General features: G+C 47.5%; 9 protein-coding genes across 9 annotated transcripts; 4 read left to right on the forward strand and 5 right to left on the reverse strand.

The window, feature by feature from the left end:
- Positions 1-711: 711 nt before the first annotated feature.
- On the forward strand, positions 712-1,458 carry LOZ57_004340 (uncharacterized protein; the record flags this gene model as incomplete). The annotated part of the gene is made up of 2 exons (XM_049253384.1): positions 712-967; positions 1,082-1,458. 2 exons carry the CDS (start codon positions 712-714, stop codon positions 1,456-1,458), a joined length of 633 nt encoding a protein of 210 aa, XP_049107730.1.
- Positions 1,459-1,928: 470 nt separating this feature from the next.
- Positions 1,929-3,650, forward strand: PGI1 (glucose-6-phosphate isomerase; the record flags this gene model as incomplete). Its single annotated transcript, XM_049253385.1, has 2 exons — positions 1,929-2,428; positions 2,489-3,650. 2 exons carry the CDS (start codon positions 1,929-1,931, stop codon positions 3,648-3,650), a joined length of 1,662 nt encoding a protein of 553 aa, XP_049107731.1.
- Positions 3,651-4,131: 481 nt separating this feature from the next.
- Positions 4,132-5,466, forward strand: LOZ57_004342 (uncharacterized protein; the record flags this gene model as incomplete). The annotated part of the gene is made up of 3 exons (XM_049253386.1): positions 4,132-4,301; positions 4,363-4,378; positions 4,504-5,466. 3 exons carry the CDS (start codon positions 4,132-4,134, stop codon positions 5,464-5,466), a joined length of 1,149 nt encoding a protein of 382 aa, XP_049107732.1.
- Positions 5,467-5,710: 244 nt separating this feature from the next.
- On the reverse strand, positions 5,711-6,463 carry LOZ57_004343 (uncharacterized protein; the record flags this gene model as incomplete). The annotated part of the gene is made up of 1 exon (XM_049253387.1): positions 5,711-6,463. The coding sequence occupies one exon, from the start codon at positions 6,461-6,463 to the stop codon at positions 5,711-5,713; it is 753 nt and encodes a 250-aa protein (XP_049107733.1).
- A 1,041-nt stretch (positions 6,464-7,504) lies between these two features.
- LOZ57_004344 (uncharacterized protein) lies at positions 7,505-9,155 on the reverse strand (the record flags this gene model as incomplete). The annotated part of the gene is made up of 4 exons (XM_049253388.1): positions 7,505-8,334; positions 8,392-8,593; positions 8,662-8,931; positions 9,000-9,155. The coding sequence occupies 4 exons, from the start codon at positions 9,153-9,155 to the stop codon at positions 7,505-7,507; spliced, it is 1,458 nt and encodes a 485-aa protein (XP_049107734.1).
- A 365-nt stretch (positions 9,156-9,520) lies between these two features.
- Positions 9,521-10,621, reverse strand: LOZ57_004345 (uncharacterized protein; the record flags this gene model as incomplete). The annotated part of the gene is made up of 1 exon (XM_049253389.1): positions 9,521-10,621. One exon carries the CDS (start codon positions 10,619-10,621, stop codon positions 9,521-9,523), a length of 1,101 nt encoding a protein of 366 aa, XP_049107735.1.
- A 673-nt stretch (positions 10,622-11,294) lies between these two features.
- LOZ57_004346 (uncharacterized protein) lies at positions 11,295-12,064 on the reverse strand (the record flags this gene model as incomplete). Its single annotated transcript, XM_049253390.1, has 4 exons — positions 11,295-11,342; positions 11,407-11,733; positions 11,811-11,929; positions 12,004-12,064. The coding sequence occupies 4 exons, from the start codon at positions 12,062-12,064 to the stop codon at positions 11,295-11,297; spliced, it is 555 nt and encodes a 184-aa protein (XP_049107736.1).
- Positions 12,065-12,892: 828 nt separating this feature from the next.
- LOZ57_004347 (uncharacterized protein) lies at positions 12,893-14,749 on the forward strand (the record flags this gene model as incomplete). Its single annotated transcript, XM_049253391.1, has 1 exon — positions 12,893-14,749. One exon carries the CDS (start codon positions 12,893-12,895, stop codon positions 14,747-14,749), a length of 1,857 nt encoding a protein of 618 aa, XP_049107737.1.
- A 1,591-nt stretch (positions 14,750-16,340) lies between these two features.
- On the reverse strand, positions 16,341-21,116 carry LOZ57_004348 (uncharacterized protein; the record flags this gene model as incomplete). The annotated part of the gene is made up of 5 exons (XM_049253392.1): positions 16,341-16,488; positions 16,574-16,956; positions 17,010-17,093; positions 17,147-20,365; positions 20,454-21,116. The coding sequence occupies 5 exons, from the start codon at positions 21,114-21,116 to the stop codon at positions 16,341-16,343; spliced, it is 4,497 nt and encodes a 1,498-aa protein (XP_049107738.1).
- Positions 21,117-24,094: the final 2,978 nt, after the last annotated feature.

Genomic DNA, 24,094 nt, shown 5'->3' on the forward strand with positions numbered 1-24,094 from the left:
CAAATAATGCTGAGCAGCAAGGAAGGGTAGCTCATTGGTAGCAGTTGACGACCCCCGCTTGAATCTAGACTCTACTTTACATATATTTTTTTTCGGGATAATAATATGAACTGTTTCTTTTCTCAGATGTACTCCGTAGCGTTGACGGGTTTAGAGCTCGATACCTAAAATAGCCCCTTGCTCCAGGGAAGCCTGCTAAGCTTTTTACGCGCCGACACCCCTATGCAGTGGGCCACTGACACCCGAGGCCGCCAATAACAGGCCAGCCACCCCTGTGTAAAACCTATTCTGTGATGATCAAACATCCAGGTCAACAACTGGGCAGACAACTGTTTTACATTGTACTTTGTTTTGGGTTTCTACATTCTCTCATAGGATAGAAGTAACAAGAGTCAGTGAATGTTGTTAAATATATCTCCTGTCCAAAAATGACTCTTCCAATCAGCTTCTATGCTTGGGTGTTCTAAACTTTTGTAGTGAATTTGCCTATGCGATGAGGATCATTCACAATTAGTGCCGCTAGAAAGCTTCATAAATGGTTGAAATCCAGCATTCCAGGCATGTTTGCTATCGATAATAATAAGACATTTTTCGCAGGCCCATACTATCTGACTACCTTTACCATTTTATCACTCTCCTAAACCCAGACCGAGCCCGGAATAATACCATCCCAAATTCTATCTTATATTTACATATAAGCCCAGAGCAACCATGCGTGTTCAGCTTGTCTCGTTCGCTTTTATGTTGATTGGCAGCGCTGTTGGGAAGAGCTGGAGTAAAACCGAGCCGCCCCACATCGGAGTATTGCTTGGGCGTGGAGATAAAAAGGACAGCTCGTTTGCTCCTGGTACTTCGCCTGGCACTGGAAAGTCTTGTGGTGATGCCTTCGGAGCTGGGTTCTCCGAATGCGCCGCCAGCGGGGTTTGCTATAGTGCTGCCGAGGGCGACACTTGCTGCAAGGAAGGATGTAAGTAGCATCCGGCTTGTAAAGAACAATGCATGCTGATGTCTTAGCTAGACGCCTGTCCAGTGGGGTCATTTTGTTTGACTGCAGGCAAATGCTGTCCTAATGTAAGTACAGACAAAGCACGCCCTGGACTCGAAGTTGCTGACAGTCCCAAGGGTCTTTCTGTCGAGGAGTGTGCCGTTAAACTCAGTATATCCATAAAACCCACATTAAACTCGAAGATGCCGCAGCAACCATCTGTCATCACCAGCCAGGCACCGTCACCCAGCTCTCCCGCTGCAGTTCATCCGCCTGTGATTGTCGTCACCACGACTATTTGCCCGTATCCAACTGGAAGACCCAATATGACGACCACGAGTACCATAATTCCGACTGTCTCCACAGTGCCGACGGATGCGCCGATTTTTACGGGTGCTGCTAATCCTCAAAGCTCTGTTCAGGGAGCCGTGTTTGTGGTTGCTTTGCTTGGATTTCTTCGAAATTTTCTGTAGATAACTAGATACTGCATTTGAGCTATTCCAGGGTAGATGGTGAATGGATATTGTGTTCAGCAAGATCATGAATTCATTGGGCGTGCAAAATAATACCGCAGTCCAATTTCATGCATCGCCTTCTCCAACAAACTCAGGTGCCGCCGGATGCTTCCTGTCGCACGAACCGTTACGGGCTGGCCATTGCTTTATTATTCAGCTATAGGGCTCTGGATTAGGGCTAGAGCGGCTTGGAGCGGGGCATGGCAACCCCCGCGATTACCTCATAACACCTTGTGTGCTCCAGGCGGGTAACACCATAACAGAAAAATCTCTCCTCAACCTCCCTCCTCCTGCTTCTCATCTTTCTATCTCCCCACACTTCTGATTTTGTATCTAGATTCTCCTTGATAAATACCCATATTCTGTGAAGGCATTTGCCTCTTTTTGCGGCCGTAACTTTTCAAGCAATTTATTCACTTAACCCCACCATGCCTGGCTTCGACCAAGCCTCCTCCCTTAGTGCTTGGAAGCTCCTTGAGGAGTATCATGCCACCACTGGGAAGGATATTTCCCTGAAAGATGAGTTCCAGCAGGACTCCGAACGATTCAACAAATTCTCTCGCACTTTCAGCAACCCTGCAGACAGTTCAGAGATTCTTTTTGATTTCTCAAAGAATCTTATCACTGACGAGACCTTTAAGCTCCTTGTCAACTTAGCTAAGGAGGCCGGCGTCGAGAAACTTCGAGATGATATGTTCAAAGGAGATGCCATTAATTTCACAGAGAATCGTGCCGTATACCATGTCGCCTTGCGAAATACGTCCAACTCGCCAATGCAGGTCGATGGAAAGAGCGTCGTCGAGGAAGTCAATGCCGTCTTGCAGCATATGAAAGAGTTTTCAGAGCAGGTTAGGAATGGCGAATGGAAAGGATACACTGGGAAGAAGATCAAGACTATTATCAACATTGGGATTGGTGGTTCAGACCTGTATGTATGCTTCGAACCTCTGACACAAAAGTACCTGAAATACTAAAGCCAATGAACTAGTGGCCCCGTTATGGTCTCGGAGGCTTTAAAGCCATATGCCGACCGCAACCTCACCCTCCACTTCGTTTCTAATATAGATGGGACCCATGTAGTCGAGGCACTGAAAGAATCCGACCCTGAGACTACTCTCTTCTTGATCGCGTCCAAGACTTTCACCACTGCTGAGACCATTACCAATGCCCAGACTGCGAAAACCTGGTTCCTCGATAGCGTTAAGGACGAAGCACATATTGCTAAGCATTTTGTCGCTCTCTCTACGAACGAAGCTGAAGTTACGAAGTTCGGCATTGACAAAAAGAACATGTTTGGCTTTGAGTCGTGGGTTGGTGGGCGATACTCCGTGTGGAGTGCAATTGGCCTGTCTGTTGCTCTCTATATCGGCTTCGACAATTTCCACCAATTTCTGGCCGGCGCTCATGCCATGGACAAGCATTTCTTGGAAACCCCTCTAGAGCAGAACATCCCGGTCCTTGGAGGGCTTTTGAGTGTTTGGTATAGCGATTTCTTTGGCGCCCAAACCCACCTAGTTTCTCCTTTCGATCAGTATTTGCACAGATTCCCTGCTTATCTTCAGCAATTATCCATGGAGAGCAATGGCAAGGCCATCACCCGATCTGGCGATTTTGTTAAATACTCTACTGGCGCAATTTTGTTTGGTGAACCTGCCACCAACGCTCAACACAGCTTCTTCCAACTTCTTCACCAGGGTACCAAGCTTATTCCCGCCGACTTCATCATGGCTGCCGAGTCACATAACCCAGTTGACGGTGGCAAACACCAGCGCATGCTTGCTTCGAATTTCCTTGCCCAGGCTGAAGCACTGATGGTTGGAAAAACTCCGGATCAGGTTCGTCTCGAAGGTGCTTCGGATGACCTTGTTCCCCACAAGACTTTCACTGGCAACCGTCCAACTACCTCGATTTTGGCGCAGAAAATTACACCTGGCGCTCTTGGAGCCCTTATTGCATACTATGAGCACGTTACCTTCACTGAGGGAGCTGTTTGGAACATCAACTCGTTTGACCAGTGGGGAGTCGAACTCGGCAAGGTCCTTGCGAAGAAGATCCAAAGCGAGCTGGAGACTCAGGGTGCTGGAAGCGGCCACGATGGTTCGACAAGCGGACTCATTGCTACCTACAAGAAAAAGGCCGGTCTTTTGTAGACTCACTTCTAAAGGGAGGCTTTGTTGCGAAGGATTCTATCTGATTTTCCGAAGTATTGTTTAATGAAAATAAACGAGCCTACTCCATTTTATGATGACTAGATACTTGAGTTAAAGAAACAATGTCCAAAAACAAACAATCAATCAACTAACTATGTACTACGAGATTTTATCCTTTTGCAGAACATGGAGAGACAACAAACAATACTAAACCCCATACTTTAAACAAAGGTCTGATAGCGATGTAATACGGTGCACAGTATTTGATATTATTTCAATAATTGTTCCATCCGCTTCATTCCTCCATGGAGTGGCGTAGTACCGACTTTTTTTTCTTGGGGCTGTCTTTTGGTGAGGCCAGATTGATCTCAACCAAGCCTAAGTTCCACACTCCAAGGCGCTCGCGGACCTCCCAAACCGCAACCACTCCTTAAGACGCTTGAAAGGAGTGGACCTTTTTTTTTGTTCAGATATGTCTGCAATGCACAGTAGAACACCAGCATTAGCACGGCATAAATGTGTTGGAGCAGGTCTACTGCTCCTCTGCGGCCAGCTGGCAAATGCTGGGAAATTGACACATTCCCACGATTTTGCAAAGCGCACATATAGATATGGAGAGAAAGTGCCAATTAGCTGTTTAAATCGGACTATGTGAGTATTGCGCTAAGGAATAAATGGGAGTTTCGGGCTAATTGTCTCCTTTTGCAATCAGAGATGCTGGTGAACATGTATGCGCCCTAATTTCGTCCCGCTGCTGATCACATCCATTGAAACAATATTTACATAGCGGTGACTCTACAGAAATTCCGCCTTGCAATTGAAATCTAACAGTTTGTTTTACCGTACTATATAGATAAGCGACTCCTCAGGCAATCTCCAATACATTCCATTCCCAATCTGCAACGAGACCCACGATCCGCTTTCCTTCCACTACGGTGTCTCAGAGACAGTAACCTGCACTATCGACTCCCTCCCAGATACTCTCTACCATCTTTTTGAATACTATGTTCACTCCGACGCTCCCTTATCATGTCGCATGCCCACTGTCCCCCTCCTCGAGCCCAACAAACACGACGATCCCACGTCCACCGGCGAAGGTACACATGACTCTTTCATGGATGGAGGCGCCCCTGCACCGTTTACCCCGTTGACTATGGCGTTGCAGGGAACGCTGCAGAAAAGTCACTTGCACATTTGGTCAGATATGAATGTCCTAATTCATCAGTCAATTGAACGGCATGATAAGAAGACGGCTAAGGGGAAGCGTGTACCAGGACAAGTTGTTGCCGGGGCTGCGTATTCAATACCGGCGATGAAGACCGTTGCTGAGGAAAAAAAGAAGAAGAAGAATGTGAAGAAGGCGGATGCGGCGAACATGCGTGTCACTTGGGACCCGTGGAAGCCGGGCGAGGGAGCAAAGGTTCTTCGCGGCGAGCCCCTGACGTTTAAGTTTAGAGTGAGCTGGACTCAAGAGAGTGATTTATCTGCATTGGTAGCAGCACAGAACCGTCCCATGACATTGATTAGTGTTTTGTATAACTGTTTTCTGTTTGCTGTGGCTGCATCTATCGGCGGGATGATTGTATTATGCTGGGAGCAATATAGGCGGAGAAAAGGTCGCCTCTGGAATGGCGATGGTATTTTGGGGCATTCTGCGTCCGGTCAAGGTGGGTTTTTTAGCCGAAAGGGACATGGTGTATCTATCAACCTGAGCTCCGGATCAAAGCCGAACGGCTATGGAGGATATGGATTCGATGGCAAGAACGCTGTAAGTTCAGGAGGATATGGAGGATATTCAAGTGGGAAGCGAGATTGACATCTGAATATATCAACTGTTCTGATGAATTGACATGAGTGTACAACAAATTTCCTTTGCATATAAAGAAAACGAGAGATAAATATGTGATCGAGTTTTCTACTGATACATAGAAATGATACATCCTTTTGAACAAAGATGCCGCGAGTTTTAGGTATTTGATATGTTCAGGCGCTTGTATTCTAAGATACGCCAAGCGAAGCTCCGTATACACCCAGTCAAGTCGGCGTGATCAATGCAATCCTCACCAACCTTGCTTCACAAGTTTTTGACATCTCATAACCTGTGCGCGAAAAGCAGCCTTGAACAACTTCCTCCACCGCTGCGATCTCTTTTCCTTCTTTCTCAGTCCTTTCCGAACATGATATCTCTGCTCTCTCTCTTGGTTGCGTATGTTATTCATAGCACACCGGCTCTCCATCATGACAAAGGCTTTTGCAACATCAAGCCCGCGAATATGATCCACTGCCACCGTCCGCCCCAGTGATGGCGAGAGACGTAGTTCAAATTGCGCGCTAGACATTTTGGAAGTGGAAAGGCCTCCCCGAAACGTGTTTGTTTTCTCGTACATATTCAAAGCGGATCTAATATCTTGTGCCCAGGGACTTTCACCGCGCGAGTGTTGCCCAATTGGCGTTCGTTCTGGTCTCGCTTCGCTCTTCTGGCCGCTTCCGGAGATAGCACGAAGGATGCTGTCGACTTGGCTGAGTTTATCTTGCGAGGTTGAGCTGTGATTATATCTGGGTGGTGCAGTATTTGGTTTGGAAGTCTTAGCGGGTCCGGTGGAGGCTGCATCGGATGGTATGCCAGTGAATGTGCGTTTCCACAGAGAGTTGACTGAAACGGGGTAGGATGCTGGGTCGAGACAATTTAGTTTTGAACGATATAAAGATGAACGAGGTATAATGTTCTGAGATATCGAAGTTGAACAATGTCGAATTCCAGACGGGATTATTGACTTTGGGATGGAGGCATTGATCAGCCGCCGGGCCTCCATGGCGGATGATTAGGAAGTAAAAGCCACCAAAATGGCGTGGACGAGACGGCTATACTGTTTTGCGGGGTTTGATAGGATATGGAACAGATGTAGGATGTGTTAGATAATATTTCTCACACCTTTATGACCTCCTGGTCAGCAATTTCGATCATAGCTGATTCACGTGACAAAAGAGTAAGTTACGCCAAATAAGGTTCTGGAAAATTAAAGCCCCGAGAAATTAGTCATCTGGCTGTACTGGAGATAAGATAAGGAAAGCCCGAGGAATCGTACAGAGTACTTCATTATGAAGACTGATGGATGATCTTCACTCCTGCTTGATTACACCAGCCTCGATAGCAGCCGGACATCAGTACTAGATCACTAAAGGACACCTCTGCCGGGCCACGATGACTTCTCTCACAGTTGCATCCATACCCCGCATGACGAGAGAGGTTCTCTCCTCTCTCATTCTGTCCTCCTCTAATGCCGATCAAATCGCAATTATAGATGTTAGGGACTCAGGTATATCTCATAAGCCTTGAATTATGGTGCCTTTTTAGACCTACTTTTGCTAATGAATGCTTCTACCTCCAATCCCAATAGATCACGTTGGCGGTCACATTTTCTCCTCCACCTGGATCCCTAGTTCCTCGCTCGACGCCCATATTCCCGAGCTTATCCGAACCCTCAAAGATAAAAAAAAAGTCATTTTTCATTGTGCACTTAGCCAGCAGCGTGGCCCTTCTGCAGCGCTGAAATATGCCCGGGAGAGAGCCAGGGTAGAGGGTGGGGCCGAGGCCCCCTGTCAAGATGTTTATGTACTTGATGGGGGATTTTTGAAATGGCAAGAAAAGTATGGAGATGATAAGAGGTTAACAGAGGCATATGTTAAAGATATTTGGTTGGAGTACTGAATGCACTACGGAGTATTTTATATAAATAGCGATAGAGTATCTTGCATGGGCAATGATAAAATATGGCATACATATCTTCAAGGCGAATAATTCAAGATGTTTTTCTTCTAGAAATTTGCAGTACTTTTTAAATACAAGCGTGGCTTTAGGCTATAACCTGGCCACCAAAGCCAACGGGCCTTCTTGTACCTTCGGCCTCAGGGACTATCGCCATGGCCTTATAGATCCGTCCCATACCACCCCCTCCCCTCTCAACCAGCCGTTTCCATCCGGTCTCAATGTTTCTTCTTCTCTCCACATCCTCAGCACGTTTAATTAATTGCGTTGCCCTTTCTGAAATACCCAAAGCCTGTAAGAAACTTCCCTGTTCTGTAGGCCCATGAACTTCAATACCAGGGCTAGCACTAATTGCAGCATCGGCAAGAGCGATGAAATCTACATCGGCACTCAAATCTACCTGACCAGGTGAAGCAAATGGCGAAACTTGTTTGTGGTCCTTAATACCACGTAACGAGTTGACGGGTATCGAATGGGACGGGCCATAATCCAGAATCAAGGCGGCGCCAGCCGGCTTCCTCGTTTGGCTCCCACTCACGGACCCTCCAATGCGACGCGCAAATTCTTGCACATAAGCCTGACTCTCAGGGCTTATCTCAATTGTAGATCCTCGTGTCGCCTTTAGAGCCTTGTAACGGTCGGACATTTCAGGCATTACCAGTGAAGCAGGAGTCGATGACTTTGCGAGTGATAGCCTGAATTCTAACCTATTTTCAACATGCGCCTCAGTTGCCGGGTTAACTGATACGACTAATTCTCTCCACTGAGTTGGGCTTGAGAGTAAGGGTTGGTGGAGTGTTGCAGGCCCAGTAGGAGTGTTTATGGTGTTTGGTGCCGGCGACGCAACAGATTGGAATGCATGGATAGGGAGGGCGTCAAAAAACTCATGGGAAATGATGAAAGGTACATCGTTATCGCCTAGTTTGAACACAATTGTCAGCCCTTATGTCTTCCGAGAAAACCTGCAGGACGTACTTTGCGGGAGTGATCGTATATGCTCCGTCCATATAACTGGAACACCTAGGTGCTTGCTTGTGCTCCGATAGCCAAATTCCAGATCCTCCATCGGTGCATCACCACAGAGCATTTGTTTCTGTATTTCGCGAAGCGTTGGACTTGCCTCGATGAGGTTTACAGCTTCGATACTTGAAGCAAAGGCTTTGAAATTTCGAACAGACTAAAAGAACAGGTCAGCTATTGCTCATCACAATGCGCGATAACTACGAAATGTGGACCGCGACGTACCCGAAGCATATCAGCCATGAGTGTGCCCCGGCCGGGGCCCACCTCGATCAATTGAACGCCACTACTCCGTCTTCCCTGTGCCATCCATTCCGTTACTGTCCAGACGCCCAGCAACTCTCCAAACATCTGAGAAATCTCGGGGGAGGTAACAAAATCCCCCCGTCGCCCAAACACTTCGGTTCCGACCGATCCTCGAGATGTATAGTAGCCACCTTCTGGGGATGTCAGGCATTGCCGCATGTACGCAGCAATAGAGACCGGTCCCGTAGTCTAGTTCACAAGGAGTTGTCAGCCAGGCGCATAAGATAACCAATATTAATATGCGGAACTCAACAAACGTTAATGGCGTCGGCAATGGTCTTTGAGAGTGGCGTTGACCATTGCCTCTGGGGGGCTGTGGACAGGCATCGAATAGTATGAGATGGCGTTGCCAGCCGACAGCTTCGACTGGCCCTTGCCAATCGATTCGCTATCTGGGAGGCACCATTTCTCATCTTTTGCGGACGAGAAGATTTGTTTGTGGCACGGAATTGGGAGATTGAAGGTTGACAGTTTGCGGCTTTGCGCTCTCGGGACACTGCGGAGGATCATTTTTAAGTCCGGAATTGCGACGAGCCGGCTTGACGTGCCGAAAAGTCATTTGAACCTCGTTGGGTTTCTACGCGACATTTTCCTAGCCAGTATCTGCTATTATTGCTATCTTTTTAATAATGAGCAGCTATAGAGAGATGCAACTGTAGTCTGCTACTCAGTGAATGCCCACCCGCCTGCCTTGTATGTACTTCTAACATATGGACGTCGGGAATGGTGTGGATCAGAACAGCTTGGTCTGCTGATCGTTTCTCCTAGCACCTTTAATCTAGCTCTTGTTGAGATTGCTAGACTCACATAGTGCCATCCTGCCTGCTAACTGCAGCTTCAACCCTACCAATACATCGTGCAAACGGTGCCGCAATAAATCCGCCCTAATATTAGGGATCTGTGCCTCCAAGCCTTCGATCCGACTCTTTAACTCATCTATGGCCTGCACATTCTGGTCACTCCTACGCTCATCAATTCCTTCATCTGTTACATTTTCCATGACGAGCTCCCGCCCAAAATATTTGGCAAACTCCTTAGCAATGTTGATATCATTGATAGCGAATATCACTTGCCGGATGCCCCCCCACGTTTCTCTATCAAGGTTCCTCCTGTCCTTAGGATTCTTTCCCCAGTCATTTTGTAATACCTTTTTCCATGCCTTTGCTATCTCTTTAACAGGATTGCCATATGCTCCGCAACCCCACGCGCCCAGAACAACACTGTCGATGTTTTTTGCTTGGAATATTCTCATGACCGCTCTCATTTTCCTTTCAGCCATTTCCCCCTCAGAAGAGTTTGAATAGCATGAGCCATGTTCTTCGACTTCTGGAAACCTGAGCATGGCCGAACTCACAACCCCTATATACTTTCTTTCCCCTTTTACTAAATTATTCCCTTCAAAAGTGCCGTCTCGAAAGATCAGCACATCTGGGGTCCACACACCACCAAGTTCAGGGAGTCGGTAAAAGGATTCGTGCAACGAAGGGTATAATGTGGTACGCACACAAAGGAACTCTTCCTGCGATGTAGCGCCGTTCAAAACACCGCCCCCTGGCCGAAGCGGGGAGGCCATGTTCAAGACTCCAACTGTAGCCTTTGGAGAATTCATTTGGAGACGAAGTGCCGCAGTAATCGTGTCAACGGTATGAATGCTGATATTAAACTGTGTGGTCTCGCTAGGGCTTTGAGAGCCCGCTCCACCCTCGTTCGGGGGAGGGTCTGAGATCAACTCCGCACTCTCAATACCTCTTCGAGCTCGTGCATCTGATACTAACAGGGCAGGTATAGACTTGTTGATAATAGCTTTAGCTTGCTTTGCTCGGGCATCTTTGCGGAAAGCTTGTGGCTGGAGGACAAGAGTGGGTTTATGCCGGCCCATACTTTAAAGATTATATGATAAAGAGAAGTAGAAACCGGCCCCTGGGTTAATTTCATCCACAAACAATCTCAACAGAAAGTGGAATTTGCAGAATGCTGCTTGCTCATTTCTCATGGTGACTAACAACCTTGGTGGCAAATACACGTGACGTCATTTCGAAAAGTGGCGCGTTATTGATAGGGAAACACGTCGCAGACAACCTCGTGAATTTATAAATAGATTTTGTAGATCGAAGACCATTTCATAGAATTCTGTTATACTACGTTCTCACACGGGATAAAAGAATGTAGGCGTGAGACGAGAATCAGAAAAAAGGGGGCTGAAAAGAACTCGAAACAAATATGTGATTTGTCCCTAAGTCAGCTGGGTATCTTGATAGCGAGGAACAACATTTTTTCTCGGTTACACCCGCAGACACCAAGGACATAGTCCCTCTCCCGAGTTCCGGATAATAATGCGGCAAAGGAAGGCCGAGAGAAGTACCATTTCGCTCTTGTAACATTTCGCTAATAGAGAAGACAAATGTTGTACATGGGTCTATTGTAAGTGCACACCATGGTCCAGGAATTTCCAAAAGGTCCAACGCTCCTTTTGTTGTCCAATCTGCTTGGAGTGGGTATGAATGTGCTTTTATCCATAATAGGTTAAAGAAGAAAAAAGTGATCAATCATTATTAGGTAATTTCTGGCTTGATGCGAATATGCAAAACTTTTCCATCCGCCTACATGGTAAAAGGATCGGTTAGCAGGAGAAGGTTTGCCTTGCAATATGTTGGGTCAATCCACCTTTTGGTTATTGAACTTAGTAACAACATTGTCCGCACCACGGCGATCTGCAAATGTCATTTCAGCCATAACGGCAGGGTATGTTGCGATAAGTGTACATCTTAACATCTGTCCCCCAACTGGCTCAAACGCGGATTGAATATCTTCTGCCGTTGTCCCAAAGGCGAAGTTACTTCCAAGAACAACGGTAGGGCCGGTAGCGCGACCTCTAATATTCATGTCTCGTTCTGGTAGAGCCGAGGAGAGCAGACGGGCTTCCCGAGTAGCGTGGCGGGGCGGGGGTCGTCTCGTAGGCTCCTGTTTGCCGATGCTTACCGACACCGAGCGCTGAATCAAGGTAACATACTCAGTGGCTGCTTTTGAAAGTAAAACGAAATTAAACAAAAAGTTTGGAGGCCAGGTACCTTTTCAATTCTCTGGGAAGCTTCTTTCCTGGACGGCTTCTTCGCAGCTGGTGAATTTGCACTTCTAATCTGGCTGAAAAACTTGTCTGTCGAAGCTTGCTTCTTTCGTCTGTCGCGAGCTGTGGAAATAGCGAGGGCTGTCAGGTTTTATCTAGAATTGAGGCAAACGGCTATTCAAGAAGAGAATGTCTACCGGCATGAATAATAGCCTCAAAGGATGGGGCAGCTTTGGGGGTCTTCTTTCTGGGTGCCATGATCGTATTGTCCGACAATTCTAGTCACAAGTGGGAAAAATGCAGGTACCTGCTAAAAAAACAGGAATAGACAATGTTAAATAATGATGTTTTGCAGAGAAGAACTCTGTACGGAGTAGTTACCCCATTTGCAGGATTCAATCAGCAATTGATGAGCAGTCTCCAAGGGTGCTGGGCCTTCCACGTGACACGAAAAGCTAGCTTAGGTAATATAGGTAGCTATAACAGAGCTAACGAATTTAGTTAGCCGCCTTCTAAAAATACATAAGAGCATCCCTACCTAGCTGTCTTGGCACAAAGCCAAAGCTACAATACTCTGTGCCAACCTCAGTACTCTGTACTCCGTACCTCTGCGTACCTCTCCGTACCCCTACGGCTGCAAGCATTCACTGCTTTGCCTGGCATTTGTGCCCAGCTCACTGCTGGTGCGTGGTAGTTGAGGTTCTTGCATTTTAATCACAACAATATGACTAGTGCAAACCAAGACCCTTCAATATTCAACAGTGCTTCACAGCTACAGGTAACACTGCTAGCTCCGGAATATGCCTTGCAGATATCAGTAACATGTCATGATGATTTGCCTCTGTATCTAAACAGCGCCATTCGGATACTTTCATTTCATCGCTATTGAGATCTCGGCCCCAAAAGATTTGCTCCTTCCCTCGAGCCTCTCGCTCTTGACGCTTCAAGAATCTCTGCTTGAAGTTAGGAACTTCTCTCGCTTTCTCCCCTTTATTTATTTTGTTAACCTACTAATTTTGAGCTCTCGCTTTTTGCTCTTGTTTCCGCAATTCGATCAACTGGCCCTGTTTTCAGATCAACCCCAAAATGTCCCGGTTTTGGCATCGTCTTTTGCCTCAACAAGCCTGCCCCAAGGGTAATGAGGATGAGACAAGCCTCTCTAGCAAAAAGACACGACTAAGTCGTCGAAAAAGCATTTCACACTTTTTTATTCCACCTACCAAACATCCATCAGATGCTTCTGACCAGCATTTGCCCGTAGAGAAACGTGATCCCTTATCTACAATTGCCCACCAAGAGACGATTCCCTATCCTCGTTACAACGTTAATGACCCACGGCATAATCCAGAAGCTGTGAATATATCTAGGAACACCTTTTTGCCCGTGCTTCAATATGCTGATTCCACTTCCCAGCACGAAATAACCTCACGACCGGCTTACCCAAAAGATATTTCGCCTTCGAAATCACTTCGTCGAGTACGTTCAAATTTACGGTCACTTGCTGGAAGTGTTCGATTGAAATCTTTTTTCAATCGCAGAGAGATTCCATCTTTTATAGGCCCTGCCCTCTCCGAGCATGACGAGTCAGAACGTGAACTTTCAGCCCAAGAGCCCAAAAAAAATGCTTTCGTACACCGTTCTCTTGCCATAGATATTCCATCTTGTTCAGTTATGGACTTGAGCGATTTTGGATCTCCTCCCCTCAATAATTCTCCTGACAATTTTGAACCGAATAGAGAAATTCTATTATACGAACCAAAATACGAACCAAACTCGTCATCTATACAAGGAACCGTGCGTGTTGCAAATGTACCCACAATCTCGCTTTTAAACACAAACAGTGTTCATCAACCTAGGAGTCACGATATATCGGCCTGCCACTTACAAACCCGGAAGAAGGAAATGGCAATTCGACAAATCCACCAAACTCTAAAATGTGCTAATATCTCTGACGCCTCATGTAACAGCGCCAATTCACCAGATTTTCTGGGTCAAGAGGACTTGTTTCATTTGAAGCTAGCCGATTTATCCCCAGTTTCTTCGAAAAATAAAGACAACAGCCGCCAAGCTGCCACACCTCCATTACCCCTTAAATTTGACATGGACCCGGCACATACAAACGCTAACTCAACTGGTTTGAAGCCGCCTCTCAAGGCATATCATACCCCCGCTGAAGACGCGGGTCCTCGTCACTCTTTAGAGCCCGGAATTTGGAAAACCAAAAGCTCTCGTGTATCGCAAATATCTATCCGGACACCGTCTGAGTGTAACACTGAGTTTGATTCCAATTTTGGCACTGATTTATGCCGAACAAGTTGCTACGGGGTTAAGACAGAGAGTACTGAGGAGAACAACCCTTTGCTAATGCCTTGGTTAGCTTCAATGGAAAACTTCGGACACTCTGGCTGTGTAGGTGTCTCCCATGCATCAGATCGCTCAATGTCCCCTAAAAGCATTAAAAGTTTCAACTTTTCTCCTCCTTTGGCGGCCTGTGATTGTAATTTAGTCGAAAATCGCGAAGAAAAGGGAAACAAAAACGAGGACCTGGCCGCCGCGAGCGGCAACTATAGTATAACGATATCGGGCGGCAATACCACACCAGTGATAATGTCTGAGCCCCACGATCACAAAAATGACCGTTCTCAGTCTTCTGCTCTGAAAAGCTTTGGCAGTAGCAATTTCAACGCCACAAAATGCGAATGGTGCCAAAAAACTGCAGAACAGCCATCTACAGAATTGAAATCCATGGTTGAAGCTGTCGATCGAAATTTTGGTCTCGAAATTGACCTCGCTTCGAAAGAAAATCGAAGGTCGCAATCAGTGAAGATGGGGTTGTCTGAATCGCAGCGCGAGGAGCAATTTCGCCTAAAAAGGAATTGCAAAGAAAGACAATACCTGCACGGGAATTCGGGTAGCCCAGACCCCGAGTGCAACTCTCTCTAAAAAGAGTCTCCTGTGTTTCCCTAGCGTCCTTCATGGGCCAGCCAAGATACCCATGCCATCAACAGATAAACAACACCACTGTGCCACAGCGGATCATGATGCTATGACAGGAGAGAGTCGTGTACTTCCAAGTCAGGAGAAACCTCATCATCACTCTTACGCCCCAAATTAACCTGGGTCATAAGCCGTTCAACATATATGTATACTCATCTTCAATTCTATGTCGACTGCAGCACACACAGCAAAACGGAGGACAGCTATGCCGGCACACCACTAAATGATTCTCGCTATTTTGGTCGACTCATTTCATTTTAGTTGTTAGCAGATATGATTAGATATGACTTTGTTGTGATTTGTGATCGAAGTTCTCTGCGCTCTGTCAACTACGCTATTCATTACCGCTGGGCACAGATTCAGTTTTGGTAAGCCTCCAGATTGTGGCAATGTCATTTTAAGCGGGCCTGTAGCATCCATGGCCATGTGCCTGACTGTATGTTATTATTTAGATACATTGGACTGTCTTCATGTCTAAACAGTTCGCCCATGATTGCATGCATCCATGAAGCATTCTCACGTAACTAACTAATCAATAAGTGGCTTATCACTATGGAAGCCATTGGATAATAGAAAGTAAATGAACAGGAATTTAATGATTGTGCAATTTGTTGAGCTATGGTAGAAAAATGATGAAAAGCAACAGGAATCCCTGAGAAAAATTGAAATTAATACCATGGAGATTAATATAAAAAAAAACAAGCAAGCAACCAAGTATAGAAAATCACGTATTACAATAGACCTAGTTGACCTCGCGAGAGTTTGGGGAAGTGAACACAGATCTTTGCTGAAACAATAAACAAGATATGCAAAGCTTTGCGAAAAGGCGTTGCGAGACAAGTAGTAACGAAACCAAGGACACCGGTACATACGTTTGAAAAAAAAAAAAAAAAGGGTAAATAAGATCCATGACAGTAGCACCATATAATAAAAAGATAAATAAGAATGAAACCCCTTTTCTTTTTGCCCAGGCAGGCCCCTCTTTTTATCCTCACTTTTATCCTTCATCACAGAGGGACGTAGGTCAAAAAAAGAAAAACAAGCAAAAAAAAAAGAACCAGAGCGGCCAGGCAAAACAAAAAAGTGATCTCGGGTATTCCGTCTTCGGAGGTCAAAAAGAAAGAGGGGAAAAAGGGTAGTTGAGTGAAGAACAAAAGGTGGAAAAAAGAACAACCCGCGTAAATGCAATACCATTTCCATTCCACCTGGAAAATAGTTCAGGAGCGCCTTATTCTGCTCTTTTTTTTTTTTTTTTTTTTGCTTCTTCTTTGTCTATTTAAAAGTTTTAGGCCTGGAAGGAGGGAAGGCTGCTTTATGGCTGGTTCTTGGACGACCAACAGACAGTCCCGCACTCCCAACCCTGTTCATGCTGATGATGATCAAAATCACGCCATGTCCCATGTATACATACGGGCATATTAATAATGCTGCTTTTTGGGTATCCCGTTTTGTGGCCTCGGAAGCCGGTCACTCTTTGTGAGGTGGAGAGGCCGAAGTCTAGAGTTTTGAAATGCTATTGAGATGCTAGTGGCTGTATTCATGCAGCACCTGCACTATCGTCCTTCCCCGGGGCATTTGCTTGCTGCGCTTCCACAGCTGGTCGAGATTTTGTTATTTGTGGTGATGACGGGTTTGAAGGTGGCGACGTGGCAAGGGAATCTCCAGTATCCAGCCCGGCCAGAGCACTGCCCAGAGTGAAGAAACAAAGTTAGTAATCATGAAAGCTCAAAACGCGGAAATTCCTGGAAAGAAGGGGACTGCAATCCTCACCTGAATGCATTTGTGGAGGATGCAGACTCCTTATCGTCCTTCTTTCCTGCTGGAGGAGTTCCGGTCCGGCTGCTTGCTCCACTGTCTTCACCTCCACGAACAAGGTTTCCGCCGGGGCCGATCGTTCTGCGGCCACTGCTGCTCCTCGAACCAAGCAAATTAGACGGGCTAAAAGAGGTTGGCTGGTTTGTTGCCCTGGGTGCCTTCAGCCGTCGAAGGTCATCACTGCCAACTTTACTTGAGGCGTAATCCAAGGGGGGCTGATTTCCATAACCGCCAGAGAAATTCCGTGCATCCCCACGTCCAAGTCCTATACCACCGCTACCCCTACCAGTCTGTTGGCGTTTTCGTTCCATTTCTTGCTCTAGTTGGGCACGGGCAGCCTAAACACAGGTTAATTTGAATAATGACAGGTGCTCACTTGGCTTCCACTTACATCGTCTCTAATTTCTTGAATTGTCTTTGGACCTTTATCCGCGTCCTTGGAAAGCCAGTTGGCTTTTCGTAAATCAATAATGTCCTATGAAAATAGTTAGGATCAAAGGCTGTTAGAGTCTTTTGGATAACACCCACCATCAGCATAAATCGCAATCGACTTGGGAGTGCTGGTGTCTGGACCATCTTGTCGATTCGTTCGAAGTAAGCATTCATCATAATGTGGCCCTTATCAGATGATTTGTCCAAAGTAGCACCAATGGTGCGCAATAAGCTCGTCAAACTTTCGATTTCAGCCTCCTCCGGAACGCCCTCGTAGTCAACTAGTTTTTTGACACACTCATGCATAATTCTATCCGAAAGCATGCTGAGTTTGAAAAGTTCACCGATAAATTTGACTAGACCAAGTCCTCTTCGCTTGGCAGCTGCGGCAATGTAGTATTCGTCAGACAGCATGGCAGCCTCGTCGGTGGTGCCCTCTGGTTTCGCAGGAAGGTTGACCAACCAGCCACGCTCAAATTCCTCCTGGCAACGGTTCAAAAGGTATTTCCTAAAAAGGCTTCCACCGCAAACAACATTGCCATGTTTGTCTTTGATGTTCTCATCCTTTATAGCAGGGCTCATGCTTTCAAGCATGCGCATACAGAATTTGGCGTAAAGTGGAGCCCAGTGTGCCTCGTCGGTAGCCTTTTCAAATGTAAGTTGGATGACTTGTCTTAGAGTGCGGCCATCCGATTCGTCCTTGGATTGGGCAACGATGGCAAGAATCTGCTCGGAGATTTTATCGAATTTCTCAGGGGTCATCTTGTTTAGATTGGCCTTGACTTTGCCCTGTACAACATCCGGTGGAAGATGCCCATCTAGGCCAACCAAATTCTGAACCTTACCAGCACTGCGAGGCTTCCATCCAGAACCAGAGGGGGCGAGCGGTTCGATCTTAAGACCAGCTGTAAGCGGCATGGTCTTGTTACCCTCTTCTTCCTTCTTGCCAGATTTATGAGCTTTGCTTGCAGTGCGGCCACCACGATGGCTGCCGGAGCGAGGAGACCCAGGTATTTGCTGAGCAGTGGAGGAATTTGTCCGACTGATAGGAGGGCCCATGGTCAAGCCACCTGGTCCACGGCTAAACTGTCCAAAGTTGCCACTCAGGCCTGCACCTCCTGCTCCGCGCATGCCCGAAATTGGGAAGCGATCCTGACCCCCTGACGGCATTGTTTGCGTTCGTGTAGCGCCTTGGAACATACCCATCCGCTCGAATGTATTCGTTGCAATTCCAGGGCGAGATGGATTCCTTCCTGAGACAGGAGTTCGTGCAGAACCTCGCGAATCTGTAGATGTGTCACCCACAGTTTCTCGTACTTTGGTATCCCAATCAAGCGAGGGCTTTTCCTTAAATACATTTTGAAATTGGAGCAAGAATTCTTTATTGTATTTGAATTTACGATCCGCGGGGGCGTTGGTGTTTAGAGCAGGGTTAGGAGACACAATAGATGATGGATAAGAAATTTTGCTTGGGTCGTCAAGAAATCTGGCGGTCTGTAGGGACTTCAGGGCAGCACTCGGCTGCGGAGGCTCGACAGTCTTGTTAGTCTCAAGTTTCAAGGCGGCAGGCTTCTCCCGCTTGCCTCCAGGGACTGTCTTCGGGGGGCCCATTGACACATCTGAAACTGGCGTAGCGGCACCGCTTTCAGCAGGTGTCTCAATAGTAGGGGACTCGGTGGATGTGGCTTCTTTGTGCTTGAGGGCTGCGAAGGCATCTGCCTTCTCTTTCTTGGTGTTGTCGCTTTCTTCAGTAGCAAGCTTCTTAAGTCTGTCTGCCTCAGCTGCTTCTGCTGCCTCTTCAGCCTTCTTCATGTTTGCTTCGTAAGCTTCAGCCTCCTCCTTAGCTTTCCGTGCAGCTTCCTCCTTCTGTCGCCGTTTCTTCTCTTCGTACTCTTTCTCTTTGGCAAGTTCCTCTGCTTCCTTGGCAGCAAGCTCTCGTTCAATAGCATCGAAATCAATCTCATCCTCTTGAGGAGCTTCGGCTTTAGGTTCTGGTTTAGGCCCTTCCTTCTTTTCAGGCGCCTTTTCAACAACGGGCTCAGCTTCTTTTGGAGCTTCAGTGGCTGTCTCAACTGTCTCGGTAGGCTCTTTGCTAGTCTCATCGTCCTTGCTATCACTTAATTTCGAATCTTTCTTTCCTCCAGTCGCCTTCTCCGCTGCCATGCGCACGCTGTCCTGGAAAGATTGAATCTTTTCCTGCGCATCAGTTTTTAATTCTTGACCTCCGCGGCTGGAGGCGCGTGGAGGAGGAGTTGACGATAGAGTAGCACCTAACTTCACTGGAGAAGGAGTTGCACGAGGAGCCGGAGAACTGGCGGGCTTATTGAACGCCACGATGGAACCATCATCTGGGTTTTTAATGGTAACACCATGGGATTTCTTACTTGGCATGACAAACTCAGCGGGAGGAGCTGGGCTGTTGGTGGACCTATTCGGCGTGTGACTAGGGCCCTGATTGACAGGGACAGGCGGCTGCTGTCCATGGCTAAGGCTAGATGATGGGCGATCATTAGCCGATACTTGCGACGTTGATCGAGAGAGCGATACGCTTTGGACGGGCGTGTGATTTTGAACCCCATAGGTGCCTGGTGCGAAGGATGGTTGGGGGGGGATGAAGGGCGGCCGTGGGTGTGACGGTGGAGGTATATGTGCCATGGGCATGGGATACTGATATTGCGGATGATAATAATAGCCACTCGCATCATAGGTCGGTTGAGGATAGCCCTGAGTTTTAGACACTGTTAGATACGGTTCAAAATTTCCAGTTTTAGGTGATAACGCAGCAGGAAACGGTGGGATCTGATGTTTAGAAGTGATATATCGGGGAGCTAAGGGATCACGACGAATGCCTTGCTTATTTCTTGATGAATGATTTTTGGGGAAACGAATGGGAGGGTGTTGATTTACTTGTTGAGGTGCCATATTCTGTGAATATGCAAAGTGTGGTGCCTGCATCGGTGGGTTTGCCATATTAACGTGGGACATTGGAGGAGTCGCCGGGTTCGCATTCGCCATAACCGGAGTACGGGTGGTTTGACGGGGGGAGCTTGGGAAATTTCCGAGCTGTCGTCCTTGCAGATGATTCATGTTTGCATTGCCTCTCTGGTTATGAGGGGTTCTATAGCTCGGGCCTGGAGAGCTAAATGGTGCCTGGGACTGGTTAAAATTTCTTCCACGGCCACCTGGTGGATGGTATCCTCCACGTGGTTGACCAGTTTGAAATCCATGGCCACCCATATCTCCGTGTGAGGAGTGAACTGATTCCCGGCGAGCGTGAGTAGGAGGAGGGCCTTGTGATCCAGGTCGCATGTTTCTCTGAAATATTACAGACGAATTAGTATTCCCCAGAATTGTAATAGAAAGGCAAAATAACAGTGTAGGAACAAGCACACGGTCCCCTTACGTTCATGTCATTCTGGTCTCCAGAAAAGTTTCCGAAATTCACCATATTTCCAGGGCCCTGAAAGTGAGAGGGCGGCTGGCGGCCTCCGCTGAGCGTCTGCGGAATCGGGGAAGGGGAAGAGTCTGGCGAAGTGATACGATTGTTCATCGGAGCAATGCCTAGGGATTGCTGATTTGCTAAAACTGCAGCTCCCATTGCTGGAGAGCTTTGCGAATCGACAGCACCAAAACGAATAGTATTTTGTCGAGCCGAGATTGGGCCGCCATTTGAAATGAAGCCACTGGCCCCAGCAGCGCTGATTGTCACTGAGGGTTTTCGGGCATGATCGTTCGATGCGGTGTTTCCGTTGACGATGGTAGGGCCACCGGCACCGGGGATAGAAGTGCTTTGCATAGTCGGTTTACCATTCACTTGAGATGTTGAAGGCGACTGGCCATGCTGGGTCCCTTGGGCAGCAGAAAGATCAGAAGGGGCACTCGCCGAATCGCTCGTGGCGGCCTGCGAGAACGACTTTTTCGTTGCGCTGGCGTACGAGCGAGGGGCAGCAGCAGTAGGCGCGGACGGCAACGGCGAATTCTTTCCGCTGGATGTCCGACCCTGCGATCCGGCTTGGCTAGTTCGGGGTTGAGGTTCGAGGCCTGATGTTGGAGGGTTCGATGTCATTACAGGATGATTCGTTCAACGTTCGTGACTGGTAATATGAGGGCGCCGTAGTGTCGTGAAAACTAAAAAATGTGCCTTGCAACTCTAAGAGACAGGTCAGCACATCGGCTCCTTCACCGTAAGGTAGCTCAGAGATGGCACTAGATGAAATTCGAAAAAGGGCCGGAAAAAAAAGCTCAGCACCTGACATCTGTATCTGGTGGTTGTAAGTGAACCAAAAGCGAATATGTGCGTAATTAAGGGGAAAAAATAATTATGGCCGCCAAAGGCCAGGCAGGGAGGGCGCAGTATGAGGCTCAAATGGGCGTGAAAAAATCTCGCGAGATTTGAATTTCACTGCGACGCCGCGCCACTCGTCCACGATGCAAAAATGCCACGACAAAGCAAAAGAGGAAAACTCGGGATCCAGCACACCACTTACCAATCCAAGAGAATAGGCAGCTGAAGTGGAAAGTCGGGGAGTCGTGGCTAGATCTGCGCACACAGCAGGCTGGCAGAAAAAAAGAGATGAAAAGGGGAGACCACAGCGAGCGGACGGGCGAGTGAGCCTGTCTAACCGCGAATCGTCCTCCGTCAAATCAAGAGGAGGCACCGCCGCAGTACACTGGAGCGATATCTAAGTAAGGGTGGTGTAGTGTAAGGGTGTAGAAAGGGTGGTGGAGAGGAGAAGAAGAAGAGAAAGCGAAGGAGGTTTGGCAGGCAATTTTTTTTCTTTGGGTGGAAAACGAGAGCGGCCAGCAGAGTTCGCGTCACGCTCGCACCGTACCGTATAGTATACACCTCAATACGCGGCGTTTGCCCGGCGCCACACGGAAAGACGCCGAAATGTAACGGTCCATACCGGTATTACGCGTAAGGCCTTTTCCTTCTGAGCCTTGCGTACAAAGCCTGCGGCAGCAATCAGGCAAGGCGTCTGTCTGGCGGCAACGGCGGGCCAGCTCCAGAGAGATAGAGAGACGGAGAGCCTGGGCTGGGATGTCGTCGCCGTGAAGACCAGCCTTGGGCTTTTGCCGCGTCCCAGCACGGTTCGTCTGCATCGACAGACTCGGCTTCATTCTGTCCACAGTCCTGGCAAACAGCCTAGAAATGCCTCCAGCTCTGAAACCTTCCTTTGATACATTCACCACTCTCGCCACGTTCGATTCTTGCCCAATGAAGCGTTGGTACTAGAATCAAAATGTTCCAGGCCAGGACTGACGAATGTATCCAAGACGCCCTCAAAGAAATGCAACGATCGAACTTCAGAACATTGGATGGATTCTAAACATTCTTGCTGACCTTAAGGGCCTTTCTGCCTTGCCTCTCAGGCTCCCAGCCGGGAATCATGCTTCTCCTGACACACCTCTTGACCACTCTATTCTACTCTTTTAGAGATCACGTCCTTTCCGATTGTTTTGTTAGGTGTTCCATATTCTACCCAAATCCACCGACTCCACACGCCGGCCCTTGAGCCCACAATCTGCTCATTGGGTGGCGTGCTCTTTTGATCCACCCAGCCCAATAATCAAAACGACCTCGAAATTACAATTCCTAGATCGCTTGGTGCTGTCCGTCTGCGCCAATCTCCTACGATTTCACCAAGTCGCAGTTTGGCATTGCTATCATATGGGATCGACATCTCAACGGTACTCAACGGCCCCGGTGACAATCCTCACACCGTTTTTGATTGCAGATCTGATTCTACTGGACATCTTTGCTAGTTATATCGAATATGGCCTTTCGAGACCGATGGTCATTTCAAATAGAGATAGCCTAGCAACGTTACATTGCATCCAAGATGCAATTTTCAACTCCACAAGGTGATACTGCTCCAGGCAATAGTACACCCGGTCGAGCCATGTGCTTGACAAGCAAGGGAATCAGCATCTCTACGGAGTACAGAGTAGATACATAGCTGTACAATGGGGTAGAGTGCCGAAACACATCCGTTTCCTAACCCCTTGCTCCTGGATATACTCCTTGCCAATAACTTCCAGTATCAGATTGCAGTCCCCCTTCTCGTATCATTTTCTTGCAATGCGCCTGCTATAACTGCTTGGCTCGTAGTTCGAAGAGCCAGTTCATGTATTTGAACCCACTGATGACTTGATGTGGCGGGGACCTTGCAACCGCCCGCTATAACTAGTATAGTTAGTTAACTAGTCAGTTAGTTGATTGCTTTTTGGAGAATTCTTGTCGCAGTACGGAGTACGGAGTATGTAACTACTCCGTAGACCTGGCCATCCCGCGCGCCTCATTGCCATCCCTTCATCTATGCAAGTACATTTTAAAACTCTGATTTCTATTCGACCGTCTATTTCACGACGACTCCCTTTCCTCGCCTATGATTATTTATGGTGTAATATAGAATTTTTTTTAGCGAAGCACAAGAAGCCATCTTATGGCAGCCACCATACGCTCTGAAGTGAACATTAGTACAGAGTACGTGCATACACCCAAGAGTGACCGTAAACCCTAACGTGGCAATCCTTGGGGTCGATGTCAGGTAGATTGGTGGCCTGCATGCCCAAGGGCCACACAGGCTAACGCCAGGCACATTCGATGCGTGAGATTCCTGCATCAGGGAATACATGCATGGATGTATACTCCTTAGAAACATCCTGAACTTTGTATCTGGTTCAGATCTGTTGCCACCAGTCATAGAGCCACCAATTTTTCATCCACTTTGTTGTCATTGAGGCGCACCTAATATGTATTGAAACATAACTACACCTACAATAGTGCACAACACTAAGCCCTTCACTCACCTCGCCACTTGTGCATTTTGCGCTATTAGTAATTGATAATGTAACGCCGGTGACTCGGCACAAAAATTCAAGGAACCTCCCCAGCCGATTGCCTTTCCCCAGCAGATGCCAGTGAACTCAAATTCTGCAGTCTTTATACTATGGAGACGGAGTAGATATTCTAGAACACATAACGGCCGCACTTGGAGGGAACTCTCTCCTTCAGACGGTCTCACGAAACTCGCTTAAGTC

The sequence above is a fragment of the Ophidiomyces ophidiicola genome (genome assembly GCF_022830035.1).
Source record: "Ophidiomyces ophidiicola strain CBS 122913 chromosome Unknown scaffold_17, whole genome shotgun sequence".
Classification (NCBI taxonomy): domain Eukaryota; kingdom Fungi; phylum Ascomycota; class Eurotiomycetes; order Onygenales; family Onygenaceae; genus Ophidiomyces; species Ophidiomyces ophidiicola.